This window comes from Dipodomys spectabilis, unplaced genomic scaffold, assembly GCF_019054845.1.
Source record: "Dipodomys spectabilis isolate Male_0828 unplaced genomic scaffold, ASM1905484v1 ptg000594l, whole genome shotgun sequence".
In the NCBI taxonomy this organism is placed as follows: Eukaryota; Metazoa; Chordata; class Mammalia; order Rodentia; family Heteromyidae; genus Dipodomys; species Dipodomys spectabilis.
This window is the reverse complement of record NW_024871271.1, coordinates 144,560-161,641: the sequence shown is the minus strand read 5'-3', so window position 1 is coordinate 161,641 and position 17,082 is coordinate 144,560. Positions and strand designations below refer to the sequence as shown.

The window sequence follows — 17,082 nt, the reverse complement described above, 5'->3', positions numbered from 1 at the left end:
TCCCACGGCACTCAGGTGGGCACGGCGTCCTGTCCTGTGGGAGAAACTGACGCTCAGGAGGTTCCATGACTTGCAGGGTCTGTGTCTCGAGACTCTGACCCCCCTGTGTCTGCACATCAGCTTTTCCCTGGGTCCTGTGGGCTGTGGGCTGGGCAGGGGTCCAGGCTGGTCAGGCCAGCCTCCTGGAAGTGTCCACACCAAAGCTCCTGACACAGCCTCCTGCGTTCTTCTGCTGGGGCCAGCTGGAGGAAGTGGGGGTCCCCAAGCCCTGATCCTAGGTCACCCCAGCTCAGTCCTTCCTGGTCCCGGAGGCGTGGCTGTGCACACTCCGACTGAGCTCCCCAGGGGGCTCCTCTGGTCACCTGTGCAGTGCCCTGCCCCGCGGCCAGCTCGCCTGCAGAGACAGCGCTGAACCGGCATTGTTGGCTGATGTCGCTGCCCTTCACTTTCCAGAAACCTGACCTTGTTTGTAACACATTCTTAGGCAGGAAATAAAGTTTTCTTTTCTTATCGCCTTGTCCTTTTGCATTTGGCAAAGCTCTGGAAACTCGTCCCCGCTGCTGGGCCTCCCTGTGAAGCCTGTGCCCGTGCCTGCCCGCCCAGCCCGCGTGCCACAGCCTGAGCCCAGGATTGAGGCGTGCGGAGGACAGGCAGCTCTGGACAGCCCCGCCGCTGGGAGCCGTGTGTGCAGCGCACGCGGGCACGGGCACAGAGCACGGGCTGCGGTGTGTGCCTGTTCCTGTGATTCGCTGGCCGCGGGATTGAAGCCTTTAGGGGACCCTCGGGTTCGGGCCTGGGGCACCTGTGTCCAGGCTAGGGTGGGCACTCTCGTGGTTCGGACCTGTTCTGTTCTCCCGGGAGGCCCAGCCCCAGGGCCCAGATAGCCCTGCCCGCTGCCCTGCTGGGAACTGGCCCCCGGGCTACTGCAGTTCTGTCCCCTGGGGAAGGACAGGGCTTGGGGGTTGCGCTTGGCCACACCCACCACCCGCTGGCTGGGAGGCCCTGCAAGTCATCACACCTCTCTGAGCCTCAGTTTCCTCTTCTGTCGATGGGGAGCCGTCTCCACCACTGGGGCTACATGGAGGGTCTGATGCGGCACCTGTGTCCCACAGCTGTAGGCCAACAGGAGGGTCTGGGGGCCTCTGCCCACTTTCCCACCAGAGGAAGGGCTGTAGCTCCGGGCGCGGGGATCTGGGGGCGGCCTGCTGGCCCTGGCCTCAGCCTGGCACGGCCTTCCCCGCCATACCCACTCTCACCTCCCATGAGACACAGGCCCACCCCCTGAGACAGGCAGAGGGCACTGGGGAGAGGGGAGAGGGGGGGAGGGAGGGGAGAGGGGGAGAGGGAGGGCAAGGCTGGAGCCAGGTTGCGGGGACCCTGGTCTCAGCCCTCACTGGCCTGGCCTGGATAGAGGAGCTGGACTAGGGTGGGGTGGGGGAGGGCTGGACAAGGTGGAGACATGCTCACTCCAAGGAGGGTGGAGTGGCCTTTTCCTGGGCGCTGTTTCCACGGGAGAGCCTCAGCCCTGGCTGTCCCGAGGGCGCCCACCGTCTCCCGGCAGCAGCCCAGGCCCCGAACACGCAGCGCGTGTGGGTCCAGCCTGGTTCGGGCCCCAAGGATGGGCTCGCTTCCTCCCGCGGTACACCCCTGAGCCCCAGCAGAACCTGGGCGTGTGGTGTGGGGCCCGTATCATCCTGGAGGCTGCCATTCAAGGCCCACGGCCTCGTGCCTGTGGCTAGACCCACTATGGACATCTGTCCTCAAGTACGGCCTGGACCGGTGTTGCATGCAAATCTCCTTCCAGCTCCCTCCACCCCGTGAGGGATTGCAGCCAGGCCGCTGCCTCCCTGGTGCTGGGGCTCCTTACCTGCCAAAGGGGGGAGCCTTTCTGGGGGGCTTGGGGTACCAGCAGCCCTCGCTGGCTCACCTGTGACGGTGACCGCCTTGCCGTGGGCCCCCTCCTGCCTGCCCTGTGCGCTCCCAGATTCTGTCATGTGCACCCTGTGCACGAGAGGCTGTGTGCCTCATCTGCGGCCACCCCAGCTGGCGGCCAGAGACTTAGAGCGTGGGCCAGGGCCCCGAGGCCACAGAGCACTGAATTCTAAAATAGATCACAGGCACCATGAGGAGGGGTTAGGTTTTGGGGGATGGGGCCCTAGGTTTCCCACGGGCTCAGAGTTCCTGTCCACAGTGTCCAAGGCCTCCAGCTCTCTCGGCTGCCGCGCAGAGCCGCTGTGCTGTCCGGCGATAGCAGGCTGGAGGGGCTGTGGAACAAAGGGTCCACAAGATACTGAGTGGGCTCCAGGACCGGCCTCCCCTGCTGCGGGCCCAGGCCTCCCAGACCTGGGCCAGGAGGGCAGAATGTAGGGGATGCTGGGCAGGCACTGACCCTGTTCTCTTTGATTTAGGGAGCTGCTGCCTCACCCCAGGGACTCCCCATGCTGAGTCCAGGTAGGCTCCTGGCCCTGGGACCCTGCGCCCATCGTAGGGGTGGGGGGAGTGGGGGTCAGGTATGTGCAGCCCAGCTTGAAGGTCAGATCCTGCCGGGCAAGGGCAGTGGGCAGCAGATGCGAGTGGCGGGGGGTGAGCAGGGAGAGGCGGGGCAGGAAGGGGTTGGGTGGGGCTAACACAGCACCTCTCACCGCCTGAAAGGAGGACACAGGAACCCAGGGCCCTAGCTCCACAGGAAGCAGGGCGCAGAGCATCCCCTTCCCCTTCAACACCCCCACCCTGCCTTGGCCCTGGACCCCTTTACTCCCCCGGTGGAGATCCGCCCGAAGGGGCAGGGGTCTTCGGGTCTTTGCACCATCCAGGCTGTGATGAAGCCCCCTGCCCACCGCTGTACAGAGCCAGGGGGGGCACCTCCCCCTGGCCTGCGGGTCTCCCTCGGCTCTGCAGCCTGGAGCGTGCTTAGCCCGTGTCAAGTGGGCGGCTGGGCCTGGTAATGCACTGTCACCTCAGAGCTGTCTTTGGAGTAAGTGAAAGCGATCGTAGCTCAAGCGCTTCCAGACGTTGGAGTAGGTGGAAGCCATCCTAGCTCAAGCACCTCCGGGCGTTGGAGTAGGCGGAAGCTCATAGCTCAAGCGCCTCCAGGTGGCCAGCGGTCAGCCGCACAGGAGCTGGGTGCCCGTCTGTGCCGCCTCCCATGAGAGCCCCACGGCCTCCCACGACACAGAGGAGCAGGGGATGCCCTTGGCAGCTCCTCCCCCGGGGCCGGGGACAGAGCCGTGAGGGGGTACTGGAGAAACCTTTCTGCGGGCCTGGGGCCTGGGGTGAGGAGCCGGTCCATGCAGGCAGCCCACGGACAAGGGGGCGTTACGCACACGGAGGGCGGGGGCTTTGGCCAGGGGAGGGGTGGGTGAGCTGAGGAGGGATGGCCAGGACACAGCAGGGGTCAGAGGACAGGCCGGCCGGCCCTGGGGCTCGTGCTGGGCCAAAGCTGGACGCGGATCCAGAAAAATGGAGAGCAGGGGAGCTGCAAGGCTGGGTGAGGTGGGGGCGGGAGAGGGGGTGGGCAGCTCTCGGCGGGGCAAACCCCCGGGCCCGCAGGGGCTCAGAGCCCCTCCCTCCCACAGATTCCCCGGCCCCCACAGCTGACAGCCCAGGGCCCGAGAGAGCACGTGGGGAGACGCGCACCTACGTGAACCTCCCAGCGAGCCCCACCTCCCGGCAGCGGCTGCACTACATGGGACTGGAGCTCCCGGCTGCCGGCCCCAGCGTGCGAGGTAGGTTCTGCAGGGACCTCACGCATGCCTTTGGGACCTCGACCAGGGCACATCTGGCCCCGCTGTAGCCTTTCCTACCAGCCTGGCCCAGCCTCATGCAGGCCCCTTAGGCTGCAGGCCAGGTGTTCGTTTCTGACCGGTGCCAAGGGAGGTGTGTGTGGGTAGCTGGGGCTCTGCTCACCCCGGCCTTGGCCTTCCTGCAGGGGCCGGTGCCTCCCGGTACGCCCAGATCGACATTGTGGCCACGGAGACGGCACACCGCGTGGGGGCCCGGCACGCGCGGACTCGGGAGGAGCGGCTGTCTGAACTGGTGCAGCGCGGGAAGGCAGCCCTGCCGTGAGGCCCCGGCACAGGACGGAACTGGCCCGCCATAGGGGCGCGTGCAGCCGCTCCCGTGGCCCGGGGAGAGCAGGCGGAAGGCTGTGCGCCCACACCGGCTCAACCCACCGCACGGGCGCCCAGGGCCGAGCCTCCTTTGGCTTGGACAAGATCTTCTTGAGGCCAGGCAACTCCTGCCACCCAACACAGCATCTCCAAGCATGCGCACGAGCAGCTGCTCACCTGTGCTGCAGGTGACCAGACCACATCCCTGTCCTGGCAGGAACGTCTCCGGGCCCCGGGAAGCACAGTACCCATGGCAGAAGGACCTGTGCCCCCACCAGCCTGCCTGCCAGTGGCCTCCACTGCTGTGCTCGGCTGGGCTGCCACTGCCCGGGCCATGCCACTCTGGTAGTGCCAACCCTGGCCACAGTGCCCAGCAGCTGGGACAGGCCGGCCCCATGTCGGTGCCGGACTTAGCTGACTGCTGCCGCTCCTGGGACCCATCAGGCAACACTATGTTTGGCAATGCATATTGTTTTCATGAAGGTGTGAGGTTTTGTGTGGCTCCTGGCCCAGGATTCAGTGTGTTGGGTGGTGTGTGTGGGTATGTGGACTCCCTCAGGGGTCCAGGTCAGGACTTCCTCATAGCAGCTCCCTGAGGATCCTGAGGCCTGGGGGGGGGGGGGGGGGGGAGGTGGAGTCTCCCTGACCCAGAGAAGATGGGCATTCTGGAGTAAAGGGCTCCCTGCTATGCCCCAGGCCCTCGGGCCAGGGGCCTCTCCCAGGACCTCAGCAGGAGCTGGTAGCATCCTCTTGCCTTGGCCCTGTCCCCAGTGAGCCCATAAGGCTTCAGGAGGTCTGTGCGTTGGGCCCCTGGGGGTTGGAGGCAGCTGATACGGCTTTGAGCCTGGGCTTCCCTGCCTGTTTCTTGTTCTGGGCTGGGTCTCAGCTTGGCCCTTAGACTGTGAGCCTCAAGTCCAGTGTGGAGACCCTGGCAGAGGGGCCTGTCGCTGGGCTCAGACACTGCGGGTCTCCGGGCAGCTGCAGCCCTCCCAGTGGCAGCAGACTGGAGATGAGCAGGCACTACGGTACTGCATGGGAGCCTGTGTGCGCCCCACCCGCGACCCTGCACGCGTGCGCCCCTGTGCTCCCCTACCTGGGACCCCGCGCAGCCGTGCTGCATGGGTGCCCATCCCACGGGTGTCAGCATGCCTCAGCCTCAAGGCTCTTCCACATCAGGGCCAGGTGGATAATCCTGTGTGGCAGATCTCAACCTCTGAGCTGCGATCCGGCGATCCAGCGAGCCTCTTCTCAGCTCCAGCTCCCAACCTGTGCGAGGCCAGGCCAGGGTCTGGTGCCAGCAGAGGACTTGGTTGCTTCCCCTCCTCGGGGATGGAGCACTGGTGCTGCATATGAGCCTATTAGGGTCTCTGGAGGCCCTGGAGCTGCAGGCAGGGCTGCGGTGCCGTTATAGCTCCGCTCTCCATGAAGATCGTGGGCTTTTTGCTACTATCTCTGTCCCACATTTCACCTCCTAATGGCCAGACCACTGAGGAGGGAGGGGGGCCAAGGGCAGGGACCTGGGGCAAGGGGCCAGAAGGAGAGGATGAGAAGCAACCCGGCTCCTTCCTTCTGGTTTACCTCCCCGTGGGGCTGCTCTAGACCAGGCATCAGCAGAAGGTTGGAACACGGCACTGTACTTTAAGGACATCTTTAAGTAACGTCTCCAGTGGCAGAGCGTGGGGATGGCGTGTGGGGGACCGTCCTGTCTCATTGGCACTGCGCTCCATCCAGGTTGGAGAACAAGGAAGTTCCACCAGCCGGAGGCCGGACCGGGGCACGGTCCGAGACATGCTTCGATGGGTGTGGGGAGAACTGTTCTCTGCCGTGGTGAGGGCGCGGCCTGGCCGTCATCCCCGCAGACGCCGGTGCATCCCTGGCAGTGCTTGAGAGTCTCACTGGGCCTCCTGAGTGGCAGCTCCGGTCCTCAGAGCTCATTGTGCCGTGCCCTCGAGACCCGGCTGGACAGGTCCTGCAGATGCTTCTTCACCTGTGGACGGGGACACTGGTCAGTGGGCACTGTGGTGAGATTACTGGATGGGACGGGACGGCTGAAAACAGGCACTGCGCTGAACACACACCTGCACAGAACCCGCCACAGCTGCGCGGTAAAAGACGCCCAGCCTCAACTCAAAACCCACCACCAAGCAACGTGTAAAACAAACCCAGCGAGGCCGGCGGCGTGGCTCTCGCGTGAGCAGCAGCTTCTTGGGGCAGAGACAGGGAGGTCTAGTCAGCCCAGCCAGGGCAAACCAATTCATCGGCACCATCTCAGTCCCTGAGCAGCTGCGGGAGGTGGGCCACGCCGGTCACCCCAGTGGCACGGGAAAGGGGAGTGGGAAGATCATGTGCAGGCTGGGCCCCAGCAGGGAGCAAGACCGTGCACAAAACACGATCAAAGCGCCGAAGCCGAGGAAGAAGCTAGCGAGCTAGAAATCAGCACCTGCTTTGCAAGTGCAAGGCTCCAGGTTCACAAAAACAAAGGACAGAAACTAACACCCAGCTTGCCGGTCATTCTGAAAAATCAACGCTTCCCTGGTATGAATGGGAGAAGGCCCTGGGCTGGGGCGCCTGGGGGGCACCTACTCGTGGGGTACCAGCCCTGCTCCGGGACTCTCCTGAACCCCGTGTCTGCCTTCGGGGCCAGGACCCTGGGGAAGGCCTCTCTCCTAGGCGCACCCTGGGCCCCAGGCCCTGTCTGTCTCCAGCCTCTGGTCCTGCATGTCCACGGGGTCTCTGGCTGGGGCCAGCAGGGGACAGCGGCCATGGGGGACAGCTGCTTTCCACACACGGGTCCCTCTGTGAGCCACGGCCCAGGGCCCGGGGCCACACAGCACACCCACCTTGTAGCCCAGCTCCTTGGTCCTCCCCTCCAGCAGCGCGTACTTCTCCTTGTTGCGGTTGATGTGCTCCTGGTCACCGATGCCCTCCACGTGCCTCAGTTTCTCGTGGGAAATCTCCAGCTGCTTCTGGTAGTGGTTGTGCTTCTCGATTTTGGCTTCAAAGTGCTTAAGCTCCTCCTAGAGTCACAGTGTCACAGCTTCGCTTCCTCCAGGGGTAGAGCAAGCTGACCTGGCCCCCAGCCCCTCCGCGGGCACCGGCTATGGGCTGGGCGGCTCGCTGCAGAGTGGGGGGGACGACCACTGGGCGCCGTGACACGGAGGGGCTCCCACGGACGCCGGGGACGCTGTGCCGCCCAGCCGCTGGTTCGCAGCCCCCGGCTTCCTCCTCGTCACCCTGACCTGCTGGGGCTGTCACTCTTGTGCCCAGATGCACCGTCTCTGGCAACGGCACCCCAGCCTGCTGGGCATCGGGTCTTTTCCTGGTCTTGCTGCCTGGGGCTCTGGCTTTACCGAGGTGCCCTGGGGCCAGGCCTTGCCTTCCCCTCTGCAGCCCCCACCTATCTGGGCTGGCAGCCCCAGGTGGACTGAGTCTCCTGGAGTCCCCTGCCCTCCTCCTTCCACTGCCTAGGCCCTCCTGGGCTCTGCCATCCACCTCTGCACAGCAGTTCTGGGGCTTTCCCTCCATCCTCTCAGCCCTCCCTCCCACATCTACAGCGAGGACCCTGAGCCTGGGGCCCCCCGGTGAGCCCAGCGTATCTGCAAGGACCAAGGGCAGCAGCTGGGCTCGCGGGGCTCCTGCTGCTGCCACTCCCCTGCCGGCACCTCTCACCTGGGCAGTGCCCACCGGGAGCGCAGCAGGAGCTGCGGGCCCCGCCTGCCCGCCCTGCCGCTGTCTGGGGCACACATTCGGCAGTCAACACCCCCAGGGCCTCCTGGAGACCTCGGGCCCTGACGCCACAGTGGCTGCCAGCGTCTGGCCGTGTGGCACATGCTCACAGACCCCATCAGGACACGGCCCCGCCTCTCACGGCCCCCAAACGTGTGGGAGCCTGGAGCTGGGTGCTGCCTGTGGGTGACACTGCGTGTGGGCCGTTGGGGGCCTGGGAGGGGGGCTGTGGCTGTGCTTACCGGCACACCCACCACAGAGGATGGGATGCGGGTGGAGGCATGAAGGAGAAGGGTCAGGGAAAAGCCAGTGGCCTCAGACCGCCGGGGGCAGGAGAGTGGGCAGGAGGGCCGGCGTCAGGAGCCGGCAGCACCATCTCGCGCTGGCTTACCCGGAATGATTCCAGCTCCTTCTCGGTGAAGTTGGCGGACTGGGCCAGGTCCCACAGATCGATCACTCGGGGCTCCTCGAACTCTGCAGGAGAGCAGGGCACCTGTCTGGGTGGGCACGCCTCGGTCCTTGCCCAGCCCAAGGGAAAGTGTGTGCGAGTGCCACAGGGACGTGTGTGGGTGTGCGCGGAGGGCGTGAGCGGGCCTGAGTGTGCAGGCAGGTCTGAAGGGCTCCGGCACCCGTGCGGCGCACACCGGACCGGCTGACCTGTGCCTCAGCAGTCTTCCCGGCCCAGAGAGGCGGCCTCTGGGCCCTGACTTGTCTGCCCGCCTGTGCCTGCGCCCGTCGGCGCGCCCCGCCGCCGAGGCAGGTGTGGGCTGCCGGGTGCCAGGGCCTGTGCGCGCCCAGCCGCTGCACTTGGCCGGGGCTGTCCAGGCCACAGGCCCAGGGCGGGGCTGCACACAGACCAGCTCCTCCGCTCCTGCCCAGCGCATGGACAGACGCAGAGAACCTGGCACAGGCCCCCACATCTCCACCTTTGCTCCTCCCCCCCTCGACCTTTCTGGCTGCCAGGGGCAGCGCAAGGCCCAGGCACCCCTCACTGCAGCTGCCTGGGAGAGGGGTCTCGAGGGGACGTGGCTGACGGTGTCCGACCCTCCCCCTCCCCCCAGCACGGGAGGGGTGCTGCTTCCATAGCAGGTGGCGTGAGCCCAGGCCCACGAGGAGAGAGAGCTCACTGTGGAGAGAGGCGCCACATCTACGGCCTGAGAGATACTGTCTGGAAGGAGGAGGAGGAGGGGCAGGAGGAGGGGGAGGAGGAGGAGGAGGAAGAGGGGCAGGAGGAGGGGAGGAGGCGGGGAGGAGGAGGAGGAGGAAGAGGGGGAAGTTGAGGATAAGAGGGAGGAAGAGGAGAAAGAGGACTTGTCAGCCCACCAAAACCGGCCAGGGCTCCACCCATGCGTGCAGGCGGCGCAGGCATGGGCAGCACGGGGCGGAGCTTACCCGCCGTGGGGCTGTAGCCCTGGTGGCTGACCCTCCGGAGGCGGTCCAGGCCCTGGTTGATGCTCCGGAGCTTGTCCTTCAGCTCGCTGTGCTTGCTGTACACCTCCTTCTTGACGTGGCCCAGATCCGAAGGGCTGATGACGTTCTCGTGGCTCTCTGGGAGTGGCAGTGGAATGCTCCGTGAGCAGCGCCCCCCACACACTTGGGCACCCTGCGGACTGCGGTGCTGGGCACGCCCCGCAGCGTCAGCATCGCTGAATGACAGACCCTGTCAGCCCTTGTAGACACGAGGCGGGAACACGCCCGCCCCGAGGGGACTGTCAGGGCGGACGTCAGTGCACCCCATACCCACAGGCGCACTCGAAGGCCTCCAGCCGGCCGTGGCCTCCTCAGGGTGCTGTGTGGGGGAGGTCACATTGATCAAACCCTCTGTGCTAGGGGGCATGGCTGGTGATGGCCAGACTGCGCCCCTGCGCCCCTGGCACCTCACACCGGACAGCTCTACGTGTGCAGTCTCCAACACTGAACCTGGGCAGAAACCCGGCACGGCAGGCCAGGGTGCCTCGCCCCAGCCAGCCATGCAAGGAGCACTGGGATCTGGCAAGGCCCACGGGTGGGGCGGGCTGGGCACGGGGGCGGAGCCAGCTGGGCTTGGGGGTGGAGTCAGCTGGGCAGGGGGCGGGGCCAGCTGGGAATGGGGCAGAGCCAATTGGGTATGGGGGCGGAGCCAGCTGGGCACAGGGCACAGCTCACCTTCTGCTCTGCTCAGGGTCTCCAGCAGCACATTGTACTCGTGAACCTTCTCCTTGTGGTGCAGAAACTCCCGCCATAGCTTGTCCAGTTCTTCGCTGGAGAATTTCCCCGAGGTCTTTGCCTAAGAGAAATAGGTCCTGTCATCAGTGCGTGGGGGGGGGGGGGGCAGTCAGCTGACTGCTGTGCAGGGCTGGCCGCTGGCCGCTTAGGTCTGCTCTTGGCCTGGGAACCCTTCCCTAGGTTGTCTGATTGGAGTGGGCAGATACAGCGAGCTGCATGGGCCACCCACACCACGGACACCACCCCGCGCTGGCCTCCACTCTGCCCTCACAATCCACTCGAAGAGCAGAATCAGCTCCCCACCCCCCCGGCCCCCAGCACCTGCACACCCATCTGGGTTGCCTTTTCTAAGCACAGAGGCCGAAACTGGGAATCTAGGGAAGAATCCAGCCGTACCACCTGAAGACCCTGTGCCGTTGAACCACATACAGCCAGGGACAGTCTTAATTTCTCAAGTTCTGCCAGCTGTAAGCTGATTACAAGCCCTTTGTGGAGAAAGGAGGAATTTCCCAAGGAGGAAGGCACAGGCTTTATGGGAAGGAGAAAAAGGTCCCAGAAGAGCACTGTCGGGTTGCACGCAGAACCCAGCGGGGCGGGGAGGGGCTGACAGCCTCCCGTGGCAGCAGCCCCCCTCCTTCCCCGCCCCCCCAGCCCCCCTCCCCGAACTCTGCGCATGGCAGAGCTCTGCGGGGCTCGCGGGTACCTTGTGCCACAGCTTCTCCAGCCTCGGGTCGCCCAGCCCGTCCTCCTGGGTCGCGTCACTGATGGAGTTGCTGTGCACCATCTGGGCATCCTTCCTCCCGTCCAGCCCGTACCTGGCCAGGATCACTGGAGAGGGAGGGCCGCACTGAATGTGGCTTCCTTCCCGTGGGGGCGACAGGTCTGCCTCACACGTTCTGGCAATTTCCTTCTACCCCCAATGTCCCGAGTGACCACACAAGGTCTGGGTATACCCAACTCGGGGGCTCTGTGGATCCCCAACCTTACAACGGCTCAGGGCTTTCCTCTATCGCCAGAGCTCACGGGAGCTCTCGGGCCAGCCAACAACCATGGTCTCTACAGGCCTGTCACGTGTGTTTTCAAAACACATGCCACAGCTCCCATTTGGTGCTGGGGTTTGGAATAGCTCACATGGTAGATGCGTGCCACAAGGCACGGGTTCAATCCCAGTGCTGCACATACACAGAGAACCCAGCCCTGTGGACGCAGTGCGTTCACGTGCTCCACGGGGCAGCAGACCAGCTGTCCATCGTCAGTGTCCAAGGCGACTGGGAGCTCAGCCTGGTCAGCATGGCTGCAGCAAGTTCACCAGCTCTCAGTCTGTCCCCTGCAGCTTCCGGACCCTGGGCATCCCCCTCCCCCCCCCCCCCGCCTCTTCCTCTAACAGCATCCTGCAGCCCCACGGCCTTCGGACGCCAGCGTAGCAGAGCCCTGGCCCCGCTCTCCCTGTGGGTTTTTTTTTATTTTTATTTTTGGATCCAGTCGTGGGGCCTGAACTCTGGGCCTGGGCGCTGTCCCTCAGCTCTTCAGCTCAAGGCTAGCGCTCTACCACTTGAGCCACAGCACCACTTCTGGCTTTTTTCCTTTTGCTTATGTGGTGCTGAGGAATCGAACCCAGGGCCTCAGGCATGCAAGGCAAGCGCTCAACCACTGAGCCACCTTCCCAGCCCCTCCCTGTGGTTTTTGCCAATGGCATTCAGGAAACAGCACAGGGATTGAGAGGTGAGCCACAGGCATCTGTGCTCAGAGGTCAGCCACCCCGGCCAGGTGACCCCTCCCTGCTCCGGGTCTCCTATTCGTAAATAAGAACCAGCGCCACTGAGGCTGGCGGCAGCCTCCTCCGCGGTAAGGAGAGTACCATTGAGGTTGTGGATGAGCTTTGCCTCTTTCTCCCCATCCTCGTCTAAGCCTTCCACCTTCAGTTTCTTCCAGTTGAGTTCGTCTCTTTCTTGTATCTTCAGGTCAGCGTGGAGCTCAGCCAGTTTCACAGGAGAGAGCTGAAGCTGCAGAGGAGACAGCGCCCAGTGAACAGGCGGACAAGCGGGGCTCTGGGCTGACCCGGGGGAGGGCTGCCGGGGAGGGCTGGCGACAGCAGGACTCAGGCCACCCACAGCCCAGGACCAGCGTGGCAGGCTGGCTGGCCAGCTTCCCCACGGAGCTCAGATCAAGACAAAGCTGACGGTGAGATCCGGCCATTCCAAGTCTGTCAGGAAGCCACGGATGGCTGTCTGAAGCTGGGGCTCCCGTAGCAGGGCACCCCACCTTTCCCAGGCTGACCCCTGGCGACATTCACTAAGTAAGCAGGTGGGTAAACGCAGAGGTATAAGGATGGCTTGGCTAGAAGACACAGAGCCCATTTCTCTAGGTTATGTAAGTATGAGAATAACACACAATAAAATAACTACAGAGAATAGGAAACTTCCTATCCAAGTCTTTCTTTTTTTGCAGTACCAGGACAGAACCCAGGGCCTTGAACATCTATGCACAGGCTCTGCCACTAAGCCACGCCCAACCTTCCAAATATGGTCTTAAACCTCAAAACCAAGCAGAAGAGACCTAGGGCACTAGCCCCAGAGGCCTGATGGTTAGTCACGAGCTCGGCCTGGGAGAAGAAACAGAGTAGGGGCTGCCGGAGCCCCTAAAAGCCTGGAATCTGGAGGCTCCATTTCCAAGCGCCTTTCGCTCTACCCTGGAGTTCACTGTGCTCTCAACAACCCAGATGCTTCAGAAAGGGGCTCCAAATCCTCTGGAGCTGACCCCCGCCCCCATTTATCTGCACACTTCCCTCCCAGCCTGACTCCCCCTAGACCATGGCACAGAGGGAGAAGTTGAGGGATTATTCAACACACCACTTCCACAGTTCTTTTTGGTTTGAACTCAGGGCCTCATGCTTGCTAGGCAGGAGCTCTACCACTTGAGCACCATACTGACATCTCTTTTTGCTTCAGTGCCATTTCTGGTTTTCTGAAGGTTATCTGAGATGAGAGTCTCATGGACTTTCCTGCCCAGGTTGGCTTTGAAACTTGATCCTCAGATCTGAGCCTCCTGAGTAGCTAGGATTGTCAGGCGTGAGCCACCAGCGCCCAGCGTTGCTTTAGCCTTTCGAGACAGGGGCTGGCTTTGGTCAAGCTCCATCCCGACAGCTTCCTGTACAGCAGGCTGGAGGAAGGACAGCGCGCTCCATCCGCTCAGCTGACTGGTGGAGAGAGGGTCTTCTAACTTTTGCCCTGGCTGGCACAGAACCTTGATCCCCCCAGTCTCCATCTCCTGAGTAGCTGGGATTACAGGCGAGTCACTGCACCCAGTCCACATCTGGGCTTTTAGAGCTGGTTTAATGAAGGTTCCCACATCACAGTGGCCCTGGTTGGGAAGGAAGCCTGGCCTGGTGACCTCTGGGTTCCAGGTCTGTGTGGCCAGCTCCTCTGTGCAGAGCAGAGCTGTGAGGTCAGTGTGGACCAGGACATGTCCCCGCCACCCCTGGGTCCCTGGGGCCACCAGTGGCCACCAGCGGGGTGGGGAAGCTGTGCAGCACACTTGCTTTAGGACACATATGCGTTAAAGGCTCTGGGACTAGAGGCTCCTTTCAAAGCCAGCCTGAGGCCTGTGGCTTTCCCCACCCCACCCCCACCCTCCACAGTGGGCTCCAGGTGTCCTGGCTGCTACCTGCAGCACTTCCTGAGAACCCGAGATCCCCAGATCCCCGGGTGACCGTGGCCTCCTCCCAGCTGTGCTGTCCCAGGAGGGAACAAGATCGCAGTCTGCTTTAAAGGCCACCAAGTCGCCCGGGCCCCTTGCTTACAACCTGCAGCCATGCCTACCTATTCAGTGTTTGTGATGACATCTGGGACTCCGACTCCCAGCTGCTTTGGGGTGACCTCAGCTGCGGGGCTGCAATGCCAGGAGGGCATCCCCTCTGGCGCCCAGGGTGCAGAGGCCCAGCAGGGCAGCGCTGGGGGAGGTGAAGGCTAATTCTCCAGCTCTGCCCGGTGCGTTGAGAGCTGGCAGCGCCACCACCCTAGATCTGCCCCGGGGCTGCTGGGGGTGGAGGCCCGGATGCACTTCCACAAACTCCCCTCCCGAGGCTCAGAGTCCTGCACTTTACCCACCCTGGATGTCACAAAGCAGTCTCCAGGGTGTCTCACTGCTCAACCATGAAGGGGGAAGTCCAGGTTAGAGTCTGGATGGGGTGAAGCGTGGCTCCCTGACCCAGCCTCCAAGATGGAACTACCTTCGAGGCCTTCCAGAGTCCTCCGCTCCTCCCCTCCCCCTCACAGGGCCCCCAGAGGAGGTGGGCAGTGCGTAACACACTAGGTAATATTATAACTTTGTGTTGAGAAGATAAAGAAATACTTAACGTTTTCCTCCAACAAATTACAGAAAGGAGAGGATCTTCCTGGCTGGTGAAGGAAGGTCAGGAAGACAGAGCGTGTTGGCTTCTAGGGGTCCACCTGCCTGGGGCCAGTCCCTGCCCGGAGAGCAGCCTCCACCCAGAGCGGCCAATGGGCCATGCCCATGAGATGATGATTCACATCAGTAGGAGCCAAGCCGTGAAGACCATTGGGGAGGTCTAAGAGATTATAGCTGTGGGTGGGTGAGGATGGGGGAGGAGTGGCCCAGAGCTCCTGCTCTGCTGCACAGAGGTGCGGCCTGGATGAAGAGTGGGGGAAACCACACCTGGGTGAGTGAGTGGAGAGCTTAGGGCTGGCTCCCTGAAGCAAAGGGAGCCCGAGCACATTTCCCCAGCACAGCTTCCAGCAGCTTGGTGTCTTCCTGGTCCCCGAATCTTCATCGTTCGTCAGCAGCTGTCTTAGTGCGCCCGTCACAGCAGGCACGGGAGCGTGTCGGCCAGCGTGCTCCAGCCCCTCCAGGTCATTCTGGGCCTAGTGGCTCCAAGACTTCCAGCTGTGCGCTTCCCTTCCTCCAGAAGCCTCGAGGCCTCTCGGGTCCGCAGGCCCCCTCTGCCTCTGCAGGCTGGCTTCTATATGCTGGGTCTCAGGAGGCTGGGCCCTTGGAAGGGCCTGTGGACATCTAACTGGACACCACTCCCCTCCCAGCATGTCTGAGAAGCCAGCTTCCTAACTGTCCTGTGCTCCTCTTCCTCCAGGGCCAAAGTCTCCCATTAACTGTACTTTGCAAATTATTTACTGTCCCTGGAAACTCTGGAAGGTTTAAGCTTAGGAACCTTGTGAAACCGGAGAGCTTCCAAGGGGCTCTAATCAGACTACAGACATTCCTGAGATAAAGACAGGTGGGGTCCCGCGGCCTAAATCCCAGTTTCCCAAACAGGAGCCCACGCTTCACAAATGAGATAGCAGGGCCCGGGCTCCAGGACACCGGGAGGGATGAGGTCCAGAGCCGCCCCACTGGCTGACTTTGGGGATGCCCTTTGCTCCAGGATCTGAGGCCTTATCTCCAAAAGGAAGATGGACAGATTACATTGTCCGCATTCCCAGGGCTGGTGATTTGCCGTGGTGTCCCCGCACCCACCCAGCACATTCTGCTCCCTGTTAACCTGGGCGGCAGCTTGGGGCTTCTGCGTCCCTGGACGTGGCTGGGCCCCACTTTGCCCGGGGTCCCGGGGTCCTAGGGCCGGCCCCCTCCAACTTAGGATCCCCCCGAGATCGCCCTCCCCTGCGCGCCCGCAGATCCCCGGGCTTGGCCTCAGCCAGCAGCTCCCCCCCCCGACCCCCCCCTTCTAACCCCTCTCCCGCCCCATCCCCGCCGTCTTCGCTCCCGCACACCTCACTAGATCTCCGTGCACCTGATCCTCACTGACTTGATGCCCGCTCACCCGGTCGCCGGTCCCCGTTCGCCCTGGTCCCCGATCGCCCCGATCCCCGCTCGCCCCGGTCCCCGATCCCGGTCCCCGCTCGCCCCGATCCCCGTTCGCCCCGGTCCCCGATCCCGGTCCCCGCTCGCCCCGGTCCCCGGTCCCTGCCCGCGCGCCCCGGCCCCGCTCACCCGCCGGGCCTTCTCCCACAGCTGGTTCATCTTCTCCATGCGGAACTCCTCCCCGGGCTCGCGCTGGGGCTCGTTCTTCTCCCGCGAGTACTTGCCGCCATGGCTGGCCGCGGGCTGGGGCACGAGCAGCAGCGGCAGCAGCAGCAGCAGCAGCAGCAGCAGCGGCGGCGGCGGCAGCAGGGACGGCCGGAGCCCGCGCAGCCCGGAGGACCGCAGCCCCCACGGCGCCATCTTCCCGGAGCGCGGAGACCCCGCCCGCGCGGCCCTGGCCCGTCAAGTCCGCTCGGCCCCACCCACACCCCGCCCACCGCCGGGCCCGCCCACGGGCCCCGCCCCTTCCCGCCCGAATCTCCGCCCGCAAAGCGAGCCTAGACCCCTCCATAGGCCCGCCCCGGACCCCGCCCACGTGCCTGTCCGCCCAGGCTCCACCCACAAAGCGCGTCAGGGCCCCGCCCCCAGGCCCTCCACAGGCCCCGCCTCCAGCTCCGCCGGCTTCCCCAGGCCGCGCTGCCTCCTGGGAGCGCGGTCGGGCGGCGCGGCGGGACCCGGCGGCCCCGGAGGCGCTCGGGCGTTTCCATAGCAACTTCCGGGGCCTCGGGGCGGGGTGCTTCCGCGGCGGCGGCCCGTGGCGGGCGGAAGGACGCGATCTGACCCTCGTCCTCTGAGCAGTGAAAGTTCCGGAGCTGGGGCCTGCGCTGGACCTTGGTGGGGACGGCCCCGTCCACGCCGGCCCGGGGACACCCCTTCCCATCCACCCGGGGACACCCCTTCCCATCCACCCGGGGACACCCCTTCCCTCCACCCGGGGACACCCCTTCCCTCCACCCGGGCCCGGGGACACCCCTTCCCTCCACCCGGGCCCGGGGACACCCCTTCCCTCCACCCGGGCCCGGGGACACCCCTTCCCTCCACCCGGGCCCGGGGACACCCCTTCCCATCCACCCGGGGACACCCCTTCCCTCCACCCGGGGACACCCCTTCCCTCCACCCGGGCCCGGGGACACCCCTTCCCTCCACCCGGGGACACCCCTTCCCTCCACCCGGGGACACCCCTTCCCTCCACCCGGGCCCGGGGACACCC

General features: G+C 64.4%; 1 protein-coding gene across 4 annotated transcripts; it reads right to left on the bottom strand.

The window, feature by feature from the left end:
• Positions 1–5,741: 5,741 nt before the first annotated feature.
• On the bottom strand, positions 5,742–16,268 carry Lrpap1 (LDL receptor related protein associated protein 1). Of its 4 annotated transcripts, none has more exons than XM_042670999.1 (9): positions 16,182–16,268; positions 16,002–16,148; positions 11,899–12,046; positions 10,744–10,868; positions 9,981–10,101; positions 9,228–9,383; positions 8,227–8,309; positions 6,950–7,126; positions 5,742–6,096 (listed from the first exon to the last, which is right to left on the bottom strand). In XM_042670999.1, the coding sequence occupies exons 1-9, from the start codon at positions 16,230–16,232 to the stop codon at positions 6,034–6,036; spliced, it is 1,071 nt and encodes a 356-aa protein (XP_042526933.1). In that variant the 5' UTR covers positions 16,233–16,268; the 3' UTR covers positions 5,742–6,033. The 4 variants fall into 4 exon arrangements, with proteins under 4 accessions (XP_042526933.1, XP_042526932.1, XP_042526930.1 ...); XM_042670998.1 differs by having other exon boundaries at positions 16,002–16,155; positions 16,189–16,268; XM_042670996.1 differs by having other exon boundaries at positions 16,002–16,268.
• Between the last annotated feature and the right edge of the window lie 814 nt (positions 16,269–17,082).

What these genes read in the sequence shown, in the direction of transcription:
- Lrpap1 (XM_042670996.1), bottom strand. Translation starts at nt 16,232, where the DNA reads ATGGCGCCGTGGGGGCTGCGGTCCTCCGGGCTGCGCGGGCTCCGGCCG. An exon ending in GCTCATCCACAACCTCAATG is followed by an intron (nt 10,869 to 11,898) that starts GTACTCTCCTTA and finishes CTCCCTCTCCAG; the next exon opens with TGATCCTGGCCAGGTACGGG. An exon ending in GACCCTGAGCAGAGCAGAAG is followed by an intron (nt 9,384 to 9,980) that starts GTGAGCTGTGCC and finishes TGCCACTCCCAG; the next exon opens with AGAGCCACGAGAACGTCATC.